General features: G+C 37.5%; 1 protein-coding gene across 5 annotated transcripts in view; it reads right to left on the bottom strand.

The window, feature by feature from the left end:
- Nucleotides 1-22,208, bottom strand: part of SPAST (spastin) — a 61,841-nt gene that overhangs the window by 38,968 nt on the left and 665 nt on the right. For 2 of the 5 annotated variants that reach the window (XM_073338324.1, XM_073338319.1), the window contains exons 2-5: nt 17,316-17,402; nt 15,370-15,453; nt 9,023-9,118; nt 758-945 (exon numbers count right to left, since the gene is read on the bottom strand). In XM_073338324.1, coding sequence (XP_073194425.1) covers nt 758-945; nt 9,023-9,118; nt 15,370-15,453; nt 17,316-17,402 — 455 coding nt within the window. The remainder of the gene's footprint in view (nt 1-757; nt 946-9,022; nt 9,119-15,369; nt 15,454-17,315; nt 17,403-22,208) is intronic. The other 3 variants (XM_073338320.1, XM_073338321.1, XM_073338323.1) reach the window with 3 other exon arrangements.

The raw sequence follows: 22,208 nt of genomic DNA, 5'->3' as shown, positions 1-22,208 counted from the left end.
TCCCAACATGTATTCAAGAAGACCATAAACAACCAATAGTTTGGAGAGTCCCAAACTTTTACTAGTCTGTCAAGACCGACCCTCGTAATGCTTTGGCAATGGTTCCCCTTGCCTCTCCCCTCACAGCATGCCAGCACAAAAGTCACCATCAGATTTCTAATCCGGTTTTCTCTCTCTTGTCCTTTTCTTCCTGTTCTCTAATCTTTGTTTTCCTTTCTAATTGTTTCATTTAGTTTTACTGGCATAGACCTTTTACTACTGTACTTCAAGTGCAGTCTATGTAATTGGCCTTCTTTAAGCATGATCACCAGGGCTAAGAAACAAGATATATTTGTACATGCATGGTTTATGGGGAACAGGAAGGAGAAAAAAGAAGGAGTCTAGGGCTCTTGAATAAAACTTCCAGGTATCTTTTAGCTCTAGTGGGTAATAAGTTTTAAGATACCATTTGAGTACAAAGAAATCCCTTTTAATTCAATTAAAAACATTCTTGGCTTAAAGATAAAGTATGATTTGGATTTTTTTGTGGGTTTTTTTTTATTTAATTAGTTTTGGAACTGAGACCAAGCCCAAAAAATTTCAGACCAAAAATTTTGTTTTTGAAGTATCATAAGCAACTGAACATGTGCATTTAGTATTCTCATCCTAAACTGCAATATTGCTAATGTGAGGTTAGGCTACATTTAGTAAAACTAGAGCTTGGCATGGTTTTGTAGTAAGTGCCCAACAACTGGTGGAGTTTTCATCTCTAGCATACCTTGTGTGTTGAAGTTGCAGGATTGGCTCCCTGTCTAGATACAGAGAAAGTGGATATCCCACTATAGCTAGGGGTTCTATGATGACCAGAAAGGCCTGTGGATCCCGTTTTTGCAACAGTCTTTGAACGAGGAAGGGAGTTACTCGTGTGCGTTAATGGATCCTTCTTTTTTGGAACAGCTCCACATTCTACAAACGAAAAAGGAAAGCCAATGTTGTCATGACAGCATATTAAACGAGGCAAGATGTTAATGAAATTGTTTATACATATCACAATCTCAGTTATAAAACTTAGCATGTTAAAAAGTTAAAAAATTCTACCTGAAGTCAAAGTTATTCTAACTTGCTGACAGAGATCATTTCACTTTTTTTTTGTAAGTAGTATAAAAGCTTAATCCTTTAAGATGCCATAAAAACACTGTTGCTTTTTGCTTGAAGTTTAACCCTTAATTTTAAAAGGTTATTTTGAAATTTATGCTAGTCCTAAAATAAAAGTTTTCCGCAAATATTTGATAAACAATATCCCTCTTCCACTATCTCAAGGGAATATTACAGGGAGGATACTGATCATAAGGATTCAAACACATCAGGAGTACAAAATTGCTGTAATAACCAAAATTGCCTAGTCTTAAATTGCCAAGTCCAAAGCATCCCTCTCCCTAAGAAAAGTAATACCCACAGCATTGTGCTTAAGAAGTTAAAAGTAATTTACTAAGCACACTGAACATATAGTGTAGTTTAATTCTATTATTTAGAATGTCATTTTCATTTCCTGCTAAAAATATTAAGGTAGTTGAGATTTATAAAAACTTCCAAACCATAAACAAGTTGGAATCTCTGAAGGGCCAAGAGTGAAGAAATTCAGAGTTTAGTTTTCTCATATAATGAACAGCTTTAAGGCAGCCTCCATGCCTATCATACTCCTAACAGTGATACAGTCCATCTTAAAAAACTAGTGAGTACAAATAATGCAGTACATCCGATACTTCCTTGCTCTGGCTTTCCTCCATAGGTAAGTAAGAAGGTCTCAGTTTTTGTCACTGATAGAGTCATCTGCGGCCAGTACATACAGAGATGCTAAGAGGTTTATATGGCTTGTATCTCTGGGGTCAATAAAGTACGTACACTGGGGTAGCTAGTCTGTACACTTAAATTGTACGGGGGGAATGAGGTTCTCAGGCTCAGAATTGGTGAATGTTGGATGCCAAGATACAGCATCTATGGTTCTGTAACACGTAACTGGACTAGAGGAGGGTTGGATTTATGGTCAGTGCACAGCATTAGTTTCCACATCAGTATATACAGTGAGGGAAGGCAAAACTGGGTTTTGTAGCCTGCAATGGAAGTGCAGATGAGGCTACGTGACACAGGATTACTAAAGAAAGACTGCTTTCTGTACAGGTAGAGAGGATAAGACATTAAAAAAAAGAGTTAAGAAAAGGTTGGTTGCTGAACTTCATCTACAAGTTTACCAATTTTCAAATATTTTTATTTGGTTTATTTTTAACTTTTAAACATTGTAATGTTTTGTTTAAACATGTACATTTTCAACCTCAACAAAGACCCTGAAAAATCCTAGGGTCTTTACCATAGTGGTTAGCCAAGTCTTTTGAACTGGAGGTATTTGGTTCAGGCATTTGTAAGCTGGAGATGTGTTAAGCTTCCAAAAAATGTCTAACCCAGAATTAAGTTGCTAAATGCATGAACTATGGGAGGACATGCTTGCATAATTGGCAAGTTTCTTGAGCCAAAACTCTTTGGCTTAAAAGTTCACAAACTCCGTAGGCTATGGTTACAAAGTTATAAACTCAGAGCCTTAACTTGAAAAAGTATGAACTCCTGAATTGGCACTGAAGTCTGAGTATTCGTGAACTGATTATTTGTAGCACGTTACTCCAAAATTAGCTACCCAACATTCTAAAAAACACTATACTATGCTATGCTATATTACAGTAAGGGAAAAAAACCAAATCTGATTTGTTGTTTAAGATAACTCATTTGAGGTACATTAAAAAATAACCATTAGAAGTCTTCTAAAAGCGAAGCCTATTTTCCTCCAAATTCTTCACTCAAACACCTTACCCAATGATCAGTCTTTCCAAAAAGAAAAACTTCTCCCCAACCAAAAGATCAGATTGTCACAATTTTAAGTAGAAATGTAACAAAGGCAGATGAGGTGGATTCAGGCAGAGGGAATGGGGCATAAAAATTGGAACTATCACTCAATCTACTTTTGTCTCCAGAAAACCACAAGCTCCTCAGGTTCACATTTTTTATACAGTAACTTTCATGCCACCATCCAGGACATTAAAAGGTCCAAAAGTAATCTTCTGCACCTATTAATTGCACATTTTCAACCCAGCATTAAAGTAGCTAGCCAGCTTGAATAAGAAGAGCCGTGCAGTTGTAGCAGCACAGGTTCCAGGATGCCAGGTATCTGCTTCAGTGCCTAGCCCATGCCACCAGTTTCACTACTATTGTTATTCAATCTGACTTGATCAAAGCTACCTGCTGCGGACATGGCTCTCACTGCAGTGTAGATATTCCCGAAGCGTGAACATATCACAAATTTCAACACAAATTTGGGAGAAAGGGACTGCCTAAAAACTCAGGAGTATACAAAAAAGCAATTTGTTTAGATCTCATGATTTAAGCCAATTTCCAATGAATTTTTGATTCTTGGGGTTGGCAATACTGGGATATGTATCTTTTGCAGAAGAGTACTTCAGTTTCTTGTATTTACCTCTATAAAATATCACATTCTAAACAGATACATTTTGCTGTATACTTGTGAATATTCCTAAAGTCACAAGCAGTTTTTAAAAAGAAACTAATGTAAGGCTGATTTTTGCTCTGTGGTCAAAAGTGATACTTTGCAACCCAAAAATCTACATGGATATACTGTGTCACATCATCTTTTCAGGATGATAGACTTAAAGAAGTCTCAGCATCTAGAGATGCCTTGGCAAGGTTGAATGGGTGTATAAAGTTTTTATATCTAAATTTCAAGAATGAGACACCAGATAGCCTGGCTTCAATTTGGAATTTGAATCACCTGTGTAATATACTGGCCTGGTTAACCCAATTCAGTAATTATGCCAATGATAAAGTCTCCACTCTGCTTTGTTTCTGTATATCCTGTGTTTTTACTACTTGTTTGTACCTCATACAGCCCTAACACTGAAAATTTAAGTTGTAACAATCAGGGTATAAAGGCCTTTTGCAGTCTGTAATATATATCCATGCAGCCCATCCACCCCCAGCCTGAATAAGCAGACAGCCAAATTTTGGTCTAAGGATTGCCAAAGAAGCAGTTGCTTTCACCACAATGAAGAACAAAGGTCCCAGATTCCAAACTACACTGTATGAGGAAGCAGTCTGAATACGATATAAGCTTTTTATACACTCTGCCAATGAAACATGCAGTTGAATTACCAAGCTTGACAATACTAAAAACTGGAGAACAAAAGTAGTATTGGATTAAAAAGACTGTTCCAATGTTCACTTTAAATGCGTTATTCAGCTTTCCTATTAAAAAAGGTAATTCGCTCATTTCAAAAAAGAGCACGACCAACTTTTGCGCTTTTGAAAGTTGGTTAAAAGATAGTTCTTGAAAGGCATGTTTATGCTTGAAAAGTTTTTTACTAATGTCAAACCACAGGAAAAAAGTTTTAGTCAGATTTAAGATCCGTGTCAGCAGTTGCACTAGAATTGCAAACAAAATCATGACTGTGCAATCTATTTCCATTTTTAAAAAAAGGAATTAACAATTGTTTACATTTATGTTTTGATCCACCCATCACACTGGTATCTGGGCACCAAATACAAGACTATCAAATCACTCATAATTATTAGTTCCTTATTCTCTTGGAAGAGCTTTCACTGAATAGTCACACTCATAATATTCCCATTCAGTAAATCCATGCTCAGATATTTCAGTAACATCCATTTAAATTAAAGGACAAATGCAGGAACTGCTTAATTCCCTGAACTTCTCTTTCAGTTAAAAATCTACTAAGGCCTGGTTTAGATGTAAAAGTTTTGCCAGCATAGCTATGTTGGTGTGAATTTCTCCCCAACTGAAGAAGCTATGCCAGCAAAAGCCCTAGTTTTGCCTGTACTGGCCCCCTGCCAAAAGTCTTTTTTTTTTATTGCTTACTCAGTTTGGGGAACTAGTTTAAGCTATACCAGTAAAAGGTGCCTCTCCAGTAGGTGGCTTGCCAATATATCTTATCTGTATACCTATACTGGCAAACCTTTTCAAGCGTAAGCTAAAACCGAAACGCTGAATACCCAAACTGTGGTATTGTATCACAAACACTGTACTAACATAGAGCTGTACAGTATTTTATCCAATTGTTCTTGATGTACTCAATGTTTAAGTGAATTTCAGCAGAGTTTGAGACCCAGGAGAAGGGCAAAGTAAGTACATTAGGAGTACTGCAATATTCCAATTAATTGCTACTGAAGCATATATCACGTAAGGATTAATATTAAAATAAAACTACGAAGACTTGTTAGACTTGTGCCTGCCCTTGCTAGAAGTTACAAAGTCACCTCTACTGCCTCCGTTTTTTATTACAAAGTGCATCTATCACAATGGAACAATTTGGGTAGGTTTGTTAGAATCTAGTCTAAAAACAAGAACAGGAGGTACATTAAGTAACTTATTCTCCAGAAGTAAGTTTTGTCACAAGACTACTCACTTCTACATTCTAGAGAGCTCCACAGATGCATCTATAAAGGACTAGCTGCACAAATAAGAGACAAGACATCAGTATCACAATAGTAAATAGTTTTATAAAAATCCAAGGGACCAAATTTTCAAAATGAAAAATAGAGACGTCTGAATATACATTGGGGGTATTTGGCCTGGGAGGTGAGGGTCAGAAACAGGTTCTGCCACAGAGTTTAAAGACTGAATCAGAAGAATAATGCTTTGAAAGAAAAACCTTGATGATACAGGCCCACCAAAGAATAGCCATGAGAAATGCAGACAGCTATTTAGACAGAAAATGGGCCTTGGAAAGTGTTTGGCTTTGACCCACTCTAACAGCGGCAACTGAAAAAAAGCCAGATGTTCTAAAGTCAAAGCACTTTTTAATTAACATTACACTTATGTTCTTGTTGTAACGGAAGGGCACGTGCGAGAAGGATGTTGGCAGGATGATTAACTGACTAACGCAGAACTAAAGACAGGAGATTTACAAAGAATGCAAGACAAGACTATAAGCACCACCTTATCCTTACCAACAGAACTTGAAAAATTTACCAGACATCTAGATAGATACAAAGACAAGGGTGGTGTCCCCTCCAGCAAGGTCAAGAAGCAACAACCTAATGAAAAGCCCAGATACCAGGAAGCAGCAGCACGTTTGGATACCTCTCTCTCACTCTGTCTCATTCTATATCCTATTTGGGCATTCTGTATTTCAGATCAGCCTGTGGGTAGTAGAGGTCTGATAAATTTGAAGCTTCCCTCTTGCTGTAGAGGGAGAAGTAACTTTATCTTTGTCCCTTCCTACAGCCTCCTAGCTGCTGCCAGGAGTTTGGGGGGAGACAGGAGAGGGAGAAGAGAAAATGCATCCATTACTTTACCCTACCTACCCTAATCTGTTAGTCCAGGTCTTGTTACCTGGAGAGGCATTCCGTTATCTACCTCTGCCACTGTTCATATAATGTTCTGAAATACAGAAGAGAGAGTGACTCAGTTACCCTTCACTACTTCAGGAATTTCTTTACAAAAGACTCTGAAGAAGTGGGGAGTGTGAATCTGTACAAATAATCTACTAATCCCAAAATTTGAAGTGTAGCTTTTCCCTTAACAGTGTTTTTTCTTTAAGTGTAAGTACCCAGCAAGGACATAGTTTACCAGTTCAAATCTGTAGCAAAATACTCCATTTTCAGTAGCCTTGGGTGGAAAAATATCCACTGATTTTAATTAAACCTTGTTGTTCACAGTACGAGTTATTTGAGTAGCTGGTGAATGTGAGAGAGATGTATATAAACAGAAATAAGAGAAAGGAAGATCCAATGGCTAGGGGGTACTATCCCGGGACTGGGGTGACTTAGGTTCAAGCTTCTGTTCCACCACAGACTTCCTATGTGCCACCTTAGGAAAGTCACATTCCCTGTGGCTCAGTTTCCATTTGTAAAATGGAGATATGGTACTTCCATACCTCACAAGAATGTTGAGAGGATAACTACATTGAAGGTTGGGAGGCAATAATACTAGAGCAATGGAGGTCATGTAAGTACCTTAGATAACAGTTTCTGAAAGTCAAAGAATGGAATGAACATTTCATTTCTATTAAAATGCCTTATTATAATAAGAGTTTTTAGACTGTGGAACTGTTATTTTTCTTCATAGAGGCTTTAAGCCCAGCGTGGAAAGCCAGTGCAATTCCGCTGTCCTCCACAACTTTCAATTTATGGTAGTACCTATGATGAGAGAAAAATGTACTTGTTTTTAAAATAAGATGACCCTATTGCAGAAGAAGCAGACTCCTTCTGTTTGACTCCTGCCTTGAAGGACAGGAGAGAACTTTTACTTATGTGGGGAACCTTTGAAAAGAAGCAAGTGAGTGCTAGAATTGTTTCTTGCCAAAATTAAAGACTGCCTAGTTAAACCTTTTCCTGGGCTATCTACATTAGAAAACTAGTGTGAAGAACTGAGCAAAAAAGCACACAGAAGTGGAGCACTTGAAAGAGAAAGCAGCCTATATTTTGTCAAAGGTTGGGTTGTGTGTATGTATTTAAAAACTTGGAGCCATCTGGATGCAGACAACCAAAGTATGAAATGGCCCCATAAAACTATCAGTTCTTAAGCTTGATTTAGTTATGAAGCTTTGCTTAAATGTCAACTTAAAATAAAAAGGCAGACTTCTAAAAAACCCATCATCATGCCAAACAAAACCAATCTAAAAGAAAAATTCCAGAAGACAATATATTTGTTTTAATTATTTTGTATGTCTGAACATGTGTAATTAGTTTAATTGTTTCCTCGTTTGCTTTTGTATCTTATGAAGCCAAAAGGGGAAAATTCTATCGATACAAAAAAGGTGGCCATATAGTAAGAATAATAATTTGAGCATTCAAAGGCAAGTGAATTGCTGAAAGCTACTTTTTTTAAACTCAACTGACTAGATTTCAAGTTGACAGTCACTTTAAGGACTGATTGCATACTATTCTAAAATTGCTGTGTTCTGCGTTCTGTAGCTGAGTTTTGTTAATTCAATTGGTGTTTAACCTTATTTTACTTAACATGATTAGTCTGCACTGCATGTGTATGAATAAATTGGGCTTATAGTTCTGATTACATCATATTGTTGGCTTTAAACATCCTTTTAATTCTTAACAGTTTATGAAATTCAGGAAACTTTTTGCTTCATGTGTTTAGCACTTGAACTAGAAATACACTTTGTGACAATTTAGCATTCTTGGTACCTTCACTTGGGAGAAAAAAGGAAAAAACCTTCTCTAACTGAAAACTTAGTTAAAAATTAAAAATGGCAAGTGTTGCTGTTTGGTTTTTTATTTTAAGAGCAGAAAATATAAAATCTATTAAAAAGCACAAACTGACACTTAGGTATCGATCTGAACTCACATTAGGTTGCTTTAACGGTCCTATATTAAAAACAAAAATCAAAGAAAGGCTTTTTCCAAGAACATCTTATGCCGACTATGACTACAATAAATTACTTCTAATAGGAAATGCCAGAAATCAAGAGCTAACATTTAAACTTTAAAGTATGATCACAGTAACCTCCTTTAAATACATAGCAACAAGAAAAGGGTTTTTGGAATCCTGTCTTTTGGGCTTGTCTACACAAACATTTAGTTTATGGCAAGCTGGTTTGTGACTCTACCCTGCACTAGCCTGCAGTGGACTAACTGTCTGCTTGGATCCTGCTGACGTGCATTAACAGTTCATTAATGCACTTTGATCTACTCCTCTTTGAAAGGGAGCTAGATCAAAGCACATTAAGGTAAACCCTTTTGGATCCTAACTTTTTGAAAACCCTGAAAAGGAGCAACAAAGAAGGAGAGCTGTTTTGAGAGAGAACCGAATACTGCAATATAACAAACAGCATTAACAAAGAGCTTTATGAGGATGGAATGTATTTCTACAAAACCTTTAAAACAGAAACATACAAATTTTAACAAATTAATATGGGGCCAGGAAATTCAGGGTATTTTCCTTGCAACGTACCAGAAACTGACAGACATCCCCTGATTAATTCAGTGCTGGTGAAACCAAACCCACCTGACTGGAGATGTCCATTGCGGCATGCCACGTTAGTACTGTCATTATAGACCTCCATTTGCGGCTTGGGAATTTGCAAAACTGCCTGCAGCTTCTCTATGCAACAAACAGAGGGGGGAAAAGGACAAAACAAACAAATAAAAAACAAAAAATGAACCAATGAAATTAATGTATGCTGATCACATAGAAATGACAACGTCAGCTTCCATATACTTGATGTAAGGGTCAAAGATAAAAGGGATATTTCTATTTATGCTAACGACTTTGTGAACCTAAAAAAAAATCTGTCTATGAAGTACAAATCTATGAAAGCAGTTTTAAACTGGCAGTCAATTTTTGAATTAGTTAAAAGTAACCATTAAAAAAAAAATCACTAACATTACAGGATTTTTTGCCAAAGGCACTGCACAGGATTTATTATCTTGACTCCATTTGACAAAGTGGGATTTGTAGGAAATTCCGTTCCTGGAAGTCTTCCGTTAGGAGCTTGTGTTGACCATTTGAAAGTACTCTTTCACATAAGAAGTGGCTCACCGAAACAGGTATGTAAGCTAGTCCACATTTTACACTTAATGTGTCTGTAATAAACAAAACTTGTTTGACAGTTTTTAGTACCCAAATGAGGGAGGTGACTTCAGGATTTCAAAACGGGAATTGAAGTTTGTAGAGTTCTCGCTTCTTAGGCAGTTGCATGTAATTTAAAAAAAAAAAAAAAAAAAAAATCTGTGAAACACCCTTGTTTCTGACCAAGTCAAAAGTGTTACTTCATGAAACACATTCAGATGTTACTGAAAATAATTTAAGATTAAGGGGAAGGAACTTTGCCACAAAAAAGGATGGCACAACATAACTAAACTATTAAAAGTGAATAAAACAAATAAGTCAATATATATTACTTTGACAGGAGCCTTCCCTCAACTCCACAAGTTAAAAAAATATATATATATATTCTTGATAATGCATCACTAAGTCATTCCATGGTTCACCTTTCTTCACTGCAATAGATACAAACTTTTGATCCTTGCTGTTAAGGCCCTTCACAACTTTGCCCCTCCCTACTTATCTATTTTCCCAGTTCTCCTACTCTGTTGATATAGCCAGTCTCAATCACCCATGTTAGCTTTCCCCAGAAATACATTTGTGCTCAGTTACCATGGTGATGAGCAAATTATTAAAACCCAGATAAAATAGAAAAATGTAATATGACTCCATCTTTATACATGCAATACATTCCCTGAACCAATCTGAAAAGCCACTAACCTTCATGTCTCTTTAAAAATAAATTAAAAAATAAAAGCAAGCCACCCCTACCACAATGCCTAAAAGAAACTGTCAACCGACAGTTAGGTGTAGTGCCAGAAGGGACTGCTAATTTTTAAACTTATTTCGCCTATATAAACAATTATTACTGTTTCCCAACTCCTTCCAGTTGTTTGCTACCCACTTGTTCCATTTTGCCTTAAGGCCTGTCTATACTGGGAAAAAGCCATGTGTCAGAACACACAATTAGAACTTTAGACACAACTTTTCCCTTTGTATGGACATGGGCAGTCATTTTTAAAAGACATATTACTGGCAGGGGGATCCACTAATTTAAAGTAAGTGCATGTATATATATTACCTGCGTGTACACAATATATACACATAGTTTAAGATTCCTCATTTAACACCCCATAATAGGATACAGCCCCCCCTTTTTTGGGGAGGGTGTGTGGGTGGGGGTACAAACAGAAAGTAGCCACTTTCATTTGGGCTAATATTTAAGGTATGGTTTAAGATCCCTCTTCTCCTAGGGCCTCCTCACGCCAAGCTCTCTCAAATATTAGTTGGTCTATACCAGCTGATCCCTAGACTTCTACCAGGCAGACAGAGGACCTGATCCTAAGCTTTTTGTTGTAGCTTCCAGAATTTGACACAAAGTTATTAACAAAAAGATTTCCCAAATGACAACAGAAAAGAAATTCACAGCACTAGAGAAAGTGAAAGTAAAGTATACTATTCTCTGCCACTTAACGTACATGAAATAACAGTGCAAGTACTGTACTGCAGTTCTTCTCTTCCTTTAGAGTCAATATAGTTATGGAATCCCTTAAAAACCATACGTTTCCACTAGATAAATGAGAGAACTCTTCTCCCTCCTGCCACCCCCCAGAAATTAATAGCTTTCTTCCTGGGAGATTTCCCCTTCCCATTTAAGTGTTCACTCCCAAGCAAAGGAGTTAAAAAGCACTTGATAGAAGAATCTCTCTCCGATGTATTATTCTGATAAAGCTTCTTAAAATTCAACAAAAACAGCAGTTTACTTTTTCCTTGTGACCAGCTTTCATTGTACATCAAGTTTATTAATTAAACTCTTTGCTCATCCTGTCAGATACAGTAAACGGCTTCTAATCTCTTCTCATTTTGGTAACACAGCTCTGACTCCTATGAAAGTAAAATTTGCTCTCTATGTATGTATCAGCCATGCAATTTCTTCAGTTTCGTAATTCTTGAAGCTCTGTTTTTGTACATTTCCTATCTATGAACAAATATATTAAGCATAAATAAAAAAGCTGTACAGAAGAAGCAAGTAGCCAATGCCATCACAAAACAGGGAAGCATTTGTTTCACACAGTAGGGAATGACTAAATCACTGAACTTTTGTGCCTGAACTTGGCCAGGGTCTCTGCTAACGGGGGTGTTGGTGGGAAGACAAGCAATCTTTCTGCAGTGAATGGAGACAACACCCCTTGCCGGTGCAGGTGTCTTCCTGATATCACACACCACCAATATCTTGTTGGTCAGAGCTGGGATGAGTAGGATCCTACAGCATTTCCCCTAGAGAAAGATCTGATCCACCACCTCCTAATTCAGAGACAGTTCTTGCAGTCAAAGCAGTCAGTCTCCAATGTTATCATTCCTGCAAGGTAGGGGACATCAAGCAATGTCTTATGTGACACTGCCCAATTCCAAACCTACACAGTTTCCCAAAACAGAAAAATCTCTCCTGTGCCTCTGCTTATACAGAATACAATGGTCTGATTGTCAACTGAATTAGGATCATCATTTGGGATGCCAGGTTTATGAAGATCTTCAAAGCCTTCAGGTCTACTTTTCCTCCTGAATAATTGTGCATTGCTAGCCATTCCTAGACACAAAGTTCCCTGACTCCTTATCACATGTAAATTGCAGCCATGTATCCCAACCCAAAATACAATAATCTGTAAACTCAGCATCTAGCCTAACCAGATATCCTAGACAGCCATTACAGTGATAAACGCAGCTAAAAAGAGACATTCTCCATTAGCTCCAGTTTCCAAGTAGACTGAAGGTGCCACCTCTTAAATAGAGTGCCCAAAAGTAATCGAATCTCAAAACAAAGGCATGGATCACAGTGGCACAGCCCACATCCAGAATAAATGGTCTCAGCCTGCTGGCCAAACATGTGAAAAAAGGCTATAACAGTCAATGCTTCTAATATGATTGTTTAAACAGCAGATAGGGATGCAACAGTATCTAGAGACATAAACCCAAACAACAAATGTTGGACACACTCTTAAAAGGGACAGATGTAATCGGTGTCATTATCTGGTTATTTTCCTTATACTACCAACATCACTTCCATCACATCTGAATGGAGTTTCAGCCAGGTAGCTCTCATCTGTGTCTATCTCTACCATAGACAGAGTAAAGCATCTTTTGTCTCACTGGGTCAGACAAAAGATTTAAAAGTAGGTGTGATTTTGAAGGGACTATTTTTTATTTATTTATTTATTTTTAAGAATTTGGGAAATTCTAAAAGACTACTATTCTACTGTGGAAAAAACATATAGTCCCAGATCTTGCAACTGGATCTCTGCAGGCAGACCCTCAAGCAAGCATAGAGTTCCACTGTCTTTAATGGGTCTCCTCATCGATTCAAGGGTCTGTCAGAACTGATCTAATTGCAGGAATGGGGGCCTAAGATCATAAAGTGAAGCCCTCATGACAGTTGCACATGCAATCTTATTTAAGGCCCCTTGTGCATCTGCATTACAGTATACATTTGAATTACATTATCACATATTTCCACACTAATGTTGCCTTATTAAGTATGCAGGATGAATGACAGAAGTGACCAAAGCAAGGGTGCAACATTTTAAATTTAAAACAGAAGTGAAGGGTAACAAAAACAGTATAACTGATGTCACCCAATGATATAATTGCTTCACATTAAAAGTCTTTAACTTATATAGACTTTAATTCTATCTTTAATTTTAAAATATTTTAGGCATGATTCTGATCTTCACCACTAAGGGACAGCTCCCCATCCAAATTTTTCCCTCAGTTACACTGGTATAACTCTGGAGCAGGCGCTCAACTACAGCGATGGGGAAGGCATAAGAACCTATAGAGAATAAAGTAAAGCAACAACTTCAGTAGATTTGCATGGATATCACTTCAAAGATTTGAACTAGACTGAAATAAGAATTTACAGGACACCTGCCTCATTTGTTATTTACCACTGCCACATTCACCTTTCAGCCTGCACCCAGAATGAGGCAAAGAACGTGTAATTAAAGATTACAATAAAACAAATAAAGTTGCAAACTTAAGATTTCATGTACTCCCTCAATGTCATTCCCTGACTTTTGAGTGCTTAACTTTTGCAGCCTTCATCTTCTAACATCTCCTTTTGCAGGAATACGTTTAAGGGCACACATGGCCAATATTCAACTCAGTTTGCTAACCTATGCAAACTACCCTAACTGGGACATGTCAGGAGCAGGCATTGCACATACAAAACGTATACCGTCAACTAAGAAGAAACAGAGTTGATTTTGATTTTTTTGAAGCCTATTGTTACTTGTTACATCTAAGATGACTATAAATGAAATCAAATTTTAAAATATTTGTTTACTTTACACAGCTGAATGCACAGCATACATTTAGTTTCACGGTTTTCACTGCTCAACTACATCACTGTAGGCGACAGCTCCTGTGTGGGCTTTCCCCTAGCCTCTGCAAGAGAGTATTTAATATTGATGAGCTGCTGCTGTTTTGAGCCAAGAATGTGCACCGATCCAAGCAGCAACAGGAAACAGGAGTGGCTAGGGAGATAGCAGCTGGGGAAGGAATCTACTTATTCTCTCTCCAGATCCCTGCACAGAACCAGGGGTAATGAGAGGACAGGGAAAGAGACAGTCAGTCACTTTGTTCCCTGCTATAATCACTACATCAAGCCAGAGAGCAATGGAAGCCAAGAGAAGTGAGGGACATTCATGCCTCTGACTCTTCTTCAGGCTCCAAGAAGAAGTCTGGTTGTAATTTGAGGCAAGCATCCTATGCTGAAGGTGAAAGTAAGGAGGCCTGGGCAGAGAATCAGGTGGGAGGGTGTCAGGCTCAAACACATTTCGCGGTGCTGCTTTCCAGAATGGTCATCTTCCACTACTGCAAAAACTCTCAGAAAAACAAATTGCCAGTAGAATAGAAAAAGTAGTATTTTTTAATATTTAAGAGCACTTTCAGGACATGCTATTTAAAGGATGCTCTACGAGATTTTTATATATATATATATATATATATTCAAAATGAGTCAGTCAAGATTATACAACAACATTTTACTGCCAATCACAGGTGTCATTTTTATTGTTTTTGTAGAGTGTTCACATCCATCACAATGAGTTTCATAACATTTATAAGAGCTCAGACTTTACCATATGTTGCTCCTGAAATGAAATGGTCTTAACTTAAGCAATTAAAGTAGAAGATGATGATCAAATGAAAGTCAGAGGTTAAAGTTTTTAAATTGTTTAATCTTATTTATAAGACTGAATGACTTCAGTTATAGTACATACCGGGAATCAGATTGTTAATGTAATGACCATATTAATAATACAGAACTGGTTTAAATTGTAGTGAGCGCTTCCTGCGGAACAAAGAGTACACCTATAAGTTTCATCCAGCAGAAATCCAGTACGTTAAGACAGTGTTATTCAACCAGTGGGCTGCAATCCCCAGAAAGTAATGAAAGGCAATTGGAGGGTTGAAAGGTGTTGAGAAATTATAATTCTAAAGCAAAGCAAATAAAATGTCCAAGGTAACTCCAGGATGATCAAAAACCTTCTAAGGCTGTGAAGTCAAATCTACTAGTTGCATTATATGGTATTTGTATAGTAATTGTAAGGCGCTCATTAATTTTTTTAACTTCAAATAAGGATCACCAACCTGAAAAGACTGAGAAACACCACACCACACTACACTACTATGAATTTAAAAAAAAACCAAAACAATGATTTTTGCTCTTCATTTTAAATAATGAAATATATTAAGTTAATGCATTGTCATTATGTATGCCAACTTCCCAAATTATGAATAGCAACTGGTACCTAGAAGCTGCAAACGATCCTTTGCCATAGCCAAATTTGTCATCATTTTAGACTGCAGACGTCGAGCTCGTTCACACTGATCACCTTGAGAAGAAAGAATCAATATAGGAATATGTCAAGTTAATGTTTACAAGTGCTAAAATAATTCCTTCACTAAAACTGACATCTAACCTTTCCCTCTCCCCTCTGGTAAGGGAGGAGAGGGAAATAAAATGTAAACGTTAGTCAAAGATCTTAAGTTAAAGAAAACAACGCTATACAAAACTGGCTCTGTTTGCTTCACAAAGCCGCACGTACAAAGCTGAAGACTCGAGTGTTGCAGTGCATGTCTATGACACCACAGACCAAGCTGTGCTGCCCTTTAGTTTGTGAAGGTTGTATGCAACAATGAGGGACACAAAGTGAAAAAAGGTAAAGAAACAAAAAAAGGTAGAAGAGTAACCAAAGAGGCAGGTATAATTTAAAGTGATTCACTTTGGCAAAACTGACAAATTTAAACTGAATTAACTGTGTCCCTTCACATTTCAAAACCTCAGTAATGGAGTTACAAACATTACTATGGCCACTTCCTTAAAATAGAGCTCTCACAGTTTAAAAGATTCTCTAACTTCTTAAAGAGAACACAGCTCTGCCGGAGGCTGATAGTGAAGGGGAGTACTGTATTGTTAACTAAAATCTGTTTTACTGGGCAGGTACAGGAAATGTCTTCTGAGGTTGTTTCTCTCAAATAGTTGCTGCAAGAATGGGCAAGTTTTTAAAAAATTACTAAGTGAGCAGAAAAGCATGGGAACTCTCTTAATGACCTCTTTGATACATTGCATATAATCTGAAGAAATATTTCTGCCGATTTATCCTATATGACTTCAACAAAAGAACTAAGGGTCAACCAATGAAATTAAAAGGCAACAGGTTTAAAACAAAGAAAAGCAAGTACTTCTTCACACAATGCACAGTCAACCTGTGAAATCTGTTGCCATGGGATATCGTGAAGTATAACTGGGTTCAAAACAGAATTAGATATCCTCCATGAATTTAAATCCTTCAATGGCTATTAGCCAAGATGATTATGGATGTAACCCTATGCTCTGGTGTCCCTAAACCTCTAACTGCCAGAGGACAGGATTGGACCTCTTGAAATTATCCTGTTCTGTTCATTCCCTCTGAAGTATCTGGCATTGGCCACTGTCAAAGACAGTATATTGAGCTAGATGGACCATTGATCTGACCCATTAGGGCTGTTCTTATGTTCATTCACCATATCTGAAAACTGACGCAGTTTTTCTTGGTCGTATGGCTTTACCTGAAAAATGTATTTTTAAGTCTCTCAAACATAATACCACCTACCCCTCTGCAAACTGTGTTGATTTATATTCACAGTGTAAAACTCTATAGCAATGAAAACACAAATCCGCAGACCTCAACTTAAATGGATCAAGTTGGAATTTATGCTACAGGAATGCCCATTTATTAACTTTAAGAACATTTTGGTATTATGTTTTAGATAGACATTTTCATGAGCCAAAATTGCTTTGGCTTTTGAACAATCTTAATATATTTATTTCATAAAGCAAAACAAGAAAGATTAACATAGGAAAGATTTGCAAATACAATGGTGTAAAACATTAAGGCATTAGAAAGCTAGAACAGAAATATTTGAGCAGCAGGTTAATCTTAAAACCCAAGTGGCAATTGGTTTTTAAATATATGCTTTTCCTATACGAAGAAAATAAATAGGGATAATTACCTATCTGTGTACCTACACTGGAGAGAATGTCTGCTGCATTAGGAAACATTCTGCATGTGCTTTTCCACTATACTGTTCAAACCAACCACTTACTTGAAGAATGAAATATGGTGCTTAACTCTCCCATTTTCCTGAGAAAAACGCCAGGAAGTGATATTCATCACTAAGGTATAAACTTTACACACACAAAAAATTGGCTTACCTTGACCAATAACTAAGACAGCTATTCCTTTCTCCAGTTCTTCAATTCCTTTCTTATACCATTCAACAGCTTGTTCCTTTTGTCCTGCTTAAAATGGAAATTGGTCCCTTACTTTCTGTAGAAAATTATAATTAAAGGAATGTTTCTACAAGATATGCAAGATGGGTAATGTGCAGGGTTTAATTACAAATGCGGGGAAAAACTACACATTTGAGCAAAGTACTGTTGTATAAACATTTTTAAAGGGACAACGTCACATCTAGTCAATTTCAAAGACTGAGTTAATTGTTTTAGGTGCTAAACCTGCCTTTTTAGCACTAGTCTCAATCACTTTTGCTTGTTTTCGTACGTTTTTCCTCCTAATAGTTGAAAGCTCCAGAAGGAGAAAATGGACTAGCCACGCATATTCACAGGAGCAACAGTGGGATTGTGACACAGAATGCTGTCAAGTCACAAAGCAATCGCACTGGAAAACCCCTCTTTCCTAATCTTCCATTTACATATAATGTTCATAGGGTAACTACCATTAATAGGTATAAACTTTCAGAAAGAAAAAAGTGACAAAATCAACATATTAAAGTGATGGACAAAGTATAAAGACACTTGAGTCCCAAATTATATTGTAGTGAACCCTACAGGGCATGGCATTTTTTAAAATTGGCTTCAAAGCAGCCACTTTCTGCATAGCCCTCCTTTTAGAAATCTCTTGAACCAATGAAAAACAGTAAATTTGTACACCGGGCTCTCTTTCCTAACAACCCAGGTTCAAGACAAGAGAAAAATGAGTGCAACGAACAACCTCTTTGGTTACTCTGTCATACCATAAAACCACTACCTATATCACAAATGTCAGCCTTTTCAAGAAGCACTAATCATTGGGATAACATCAGGGCAGGAGGGGAGAAGAGAGGACTGCGGTGACTGAACATTGCCATTTAGGGAAGCTTAGACGGCTACCAAAAACATGCCTGGATTTAACATACGCTACCTGATACTGTCGGTGTAAAATTTACTGAAATACCAAAAAATGCAGATTCGTTTTAAAGCTCTACTCTCTAACTCTCTCCTCTTGTATGTTTTCTGTATTCAAAGAGACATTCCATGACCTATTTAACCACATAATGCAAATTAGGAATATGTCCTATATAGCACAAGTTTTATTTAAAAAGCTTAACAATCAAGTATTAGTTTCAAGTATTGTTATCCTGTATCTGCTGTCACAAACTGTACTGTTATCTCCAGAAAAAAGTCAGGGTAAAGGGAGGAAAGATTTTGTGAAACCTTAAATGTAAGTAAGCAAAGCAGCATATATTCTCCAAGTGCTCATTTCGAAACAACAGTGAGGGTCTTGCACTGGAACCTTTTGTCCCACATCTGTTATCTAGCATTTGGTATGGCAACAGTCAATATAGCATCTAAGTATTGTCCCTACGACCCAGTTGAAAGCTTTGTACTTCACGTGCTCTGGCTACTTAGCGTACATATTTTAAATCTCCCTTCCCACCATCTTCTTCCTTTTGAGTAGTCAGAAATCTCACTCTCTCCCTCCATCTCCAGCTTCCTGACTGTTAAGGGCAGCTGTGCTTCTCCAACAATGGGGGTCTCTACTACCTTACCCCTCCTTTAGCCTCCTTTTCTCAAGATAGCTCCTGTGTCTGTCTCTGCTACTAGTTATAACTGTCCCAAATGAAACTTGAGAAGATCTGTGTCTGCTTCACTACTGACCACAAGATTCTGAAGAGAAGTTGTGAAACTGCCCAGATATTTTGTTAATTTCACTCTGCTTCTGTCTGGGAATGTTTTGGCATTGACACAAACAACTGAACTATCTGCTGGCCAACTAAGACACCACTACATAGGTCCAGATTCTGACTATCCCTGTAATTATAAAAAGTCATTTTATTTAAAAAAATAATAAAAAATAAAAACCAGATTCTACAGAATTTAGTGACTCACCTGTCCCTGACTCCACACAGTTCCCTAAAGGGGAAATGGATTTTTCAAACCATTGCCACAGTAGTTGCAAGCTACAAGACAAGCCAATTACAGTGTGTCTAAAAGTTTAGAAGTGAAAAAACTTAACTAGGTATCATTATAACTACTTAATGTTAATTCAGTGTATATCTTTTCAAAATAAAATGGGCACAAATTAACAGGACAGTGTCTAGAAATCTTAACTGACCCACAAACTATGCGTAACAAAAATCGCTTCACATACGAAGTTGTACAAAATGCACCCAAAAAAGAGTAAAAACAGATTCAGCACACGTTAATAAGTAAATCCCTTTATGTCCATAAGATTAATGGATGCTTCCATGTAACTAATAGATCCAAATGTTAAAGTGTGGTTCCTTTTTTGGGAAAATGGATGTAACAGTGTCACCTTTGTATTTGACAGATCTGCTCCTAGAAAGTCATCTGTTCATATTAGCTGTAGTTTGTTTTTTTAAACTACTATTCACCATGCACCGATAACACAACTATAAAATCTTAGAAGTGCAGGAGTAATATTTTAAAATGCAACCTCATGAAAAGAGCAAGACCTGAAGGCTTTATGCTGCTCAATGGACTGCAAAGACTTTGATAAAGAGGTTTGAGAATCACAATACTAAATTGAGCAAAGTTATAAAGAAAAGCACTACCATTACTCCCTGGACACCAGAAACTCGGAAAGGCATCTAAAATTGAAATAAAAAAAGGCTATGATCATACTGGTCTACAGGAAGTTCTGAAAGATCTACTGATCCCACAAGTATTTGTATTGGTCTCCTGAAGTGTTTCTAGTCTACACAGGTTGTAAGTTACGGGACTCAGAGAAAGATGGCACTTACTACATTTTCTCCAGCATTTGTGCTGTTATTTAAAAGTAAACCTAAAGTAAACCTTTAACTGTAAGTGGTTCTCTCTCCCAGCATAATCGGAGTGGCTGCTTGTGTAGTTCCATGCCGCTTAGGACAAACTAACTATACAACATGCCAATTAAAAGAGGGGACATCAGAGATGGGATGTTTGGAGGAAGGGGAAAATCAAACTTAAGAAACAAGTTAGTTCTTATATTTTTTCGCCTTAAATGTTAAGGCTATAATTCCATAACAGTGTTCTGAAAAAAGCAAGTACTAGTTATTATAAGCCATTACAGGTGCTTGACTGAACTGGAGATTTATCTACCCTTAAGTACATTGTAATCACCACCTTTACTACCATTAACGTTTTTAACCAACTTCAGTTCTAAGTTTTCTTTGAACCCTCACAAGTCCTATGTCACACAAACATCTTTTTATATTAATAAGGCTGCATGCAGTCTCTTTCCGAGCCCACTACTGCCTTCTCAAGTTATTGCACCAGACCAAAGTAAGTCTGTCCCTTTCATGACCTACCAAGCATGCAGTCTGTATAAAGTCTCTATTTTGATTTTAAAGGGGGAAACAATTTTTACTTCCTGCTATGCAGAATCATAGTTTCATTAAGTCTTCACATCTTAAAATCATGCTGGATGTTTCCAGGGGAATTTAAAGCCCAGTACAGTACCCATGCCTTAGAGGACTCCCCTTTGAACACTGGCAGGGTTGTACTGCTGCAGACAGACAGATGGTCTAAGTCAAATACACTGGCCATAGGTATTGTTTGTTTTTAAATCTAAACAAAACAATAGTTTTCCTCAACCTTGTATTTGATTTTAAATTACTTGTTTCACAGAGTTCTATAAGTTACTGGGCAAAAGTAAGATAATTATATGACTCAGCAACAATTTTAAAGGAAAATGCAATGTTTAATTGCTAAGGTACAAATTATAAAAAATTTATCTGATATTTGGCAGCTTGTATATCAAACTTGAGTAGAGATTTTCTTAAATATGTATACAATTTGCAAACTAACAGTATGCTATAAAGATGTTGCCAGACCCTGAAATACATTGCCGGTCCTGATAATATAATTGTGTAGGCATGAATAATGTGACAGTTTAGTTCTGAACATGAATACCCCATAAATTTCCCCCCAAAAAATCTGTACCTATGAATTAAAATTAAAGCAAACAATTTAAAGACTGAACTTCAAATACTTTTTTGGGGCCAAAAAAAAGCCAACAAAAACCCTACTTGTGCCACATATATTAGAAACTAGATCACCTACTGCATCTGCCAACTGTTGTGGTGCTGAAAACAAAAGGGAAGAGGCAGAAAGTGGGGTGAAGGCTAAAATTCTATATATTAAAGCTATTTTACACGTTGATGCCTCCTTAACATGAAGTTCAATCTCCTACAGAACACTTAATTTAAATGCACAGTATCTAGATTTTTAAAAACAATTACAATAGCTCTCTACTCTTGCTACGCACCTAGCCTGAAATCCTGGTACCACTGAGCCAAGATTTCACCGCTAAGCTTTAGCTGTTTTAATAGGTTTTTTACCTGTTTCTAGCTCATCCTTCTCTCATGGGAAATGCTCAGCAGGTTTCTGAAGTTTGCTGGCCACAAATTACTGCACATCTCTGCCACCAGGCTAGAAATTTTACTTGCCATTCTCCACGACTGAACCATTTCTGCACAGGTATCTTCCCTCCACGCCGCCCCTCTCTGGTCTCTATCTGTATCCTCAGCCGCTGTCACACCATCTGTCAGCAGCACCTTCCCGCGGCAGAGACGCCTCAGGGATGTTCAGCTCATGTGCCACACAGACAGGACGCAGCTGGAGCCAAGGATGCGGGGGGCGCATGACACCCGGACATGGGGGAAGAACAGACGCCCCCTCATTCAAGGGACTCACCGCTAGAGACCCCCCTGGATCCACTCAGGCCTCGCTCCCTCCCTCCCCCAGGATACCACCCGCCCCCCCGGAGGCTCGTCCCCACTCCAGGCACCATCCTCGCCCCACCGCAGGCTCCCCGCAAGCCCT

Source organism: Lepidochelys kempii, chromosome 3 (assembly GCF_965140265.1).
Source record: "Lepidochelys kempii isolate rLepKem1 chromosome 3, rLepKem1.hap2, whole genome shotgun sequence".
NCBI lineage: Eukaryota > Metazoa > Chordata > Testudines > Cheloniidae > Lepidochelys > Lepidochelys kempii.
The sequence above is the reverse complement of the archived record's forward strand: the minus strand, read 5'-3'. Positions and strand labels throughout refer to the sequence as shown.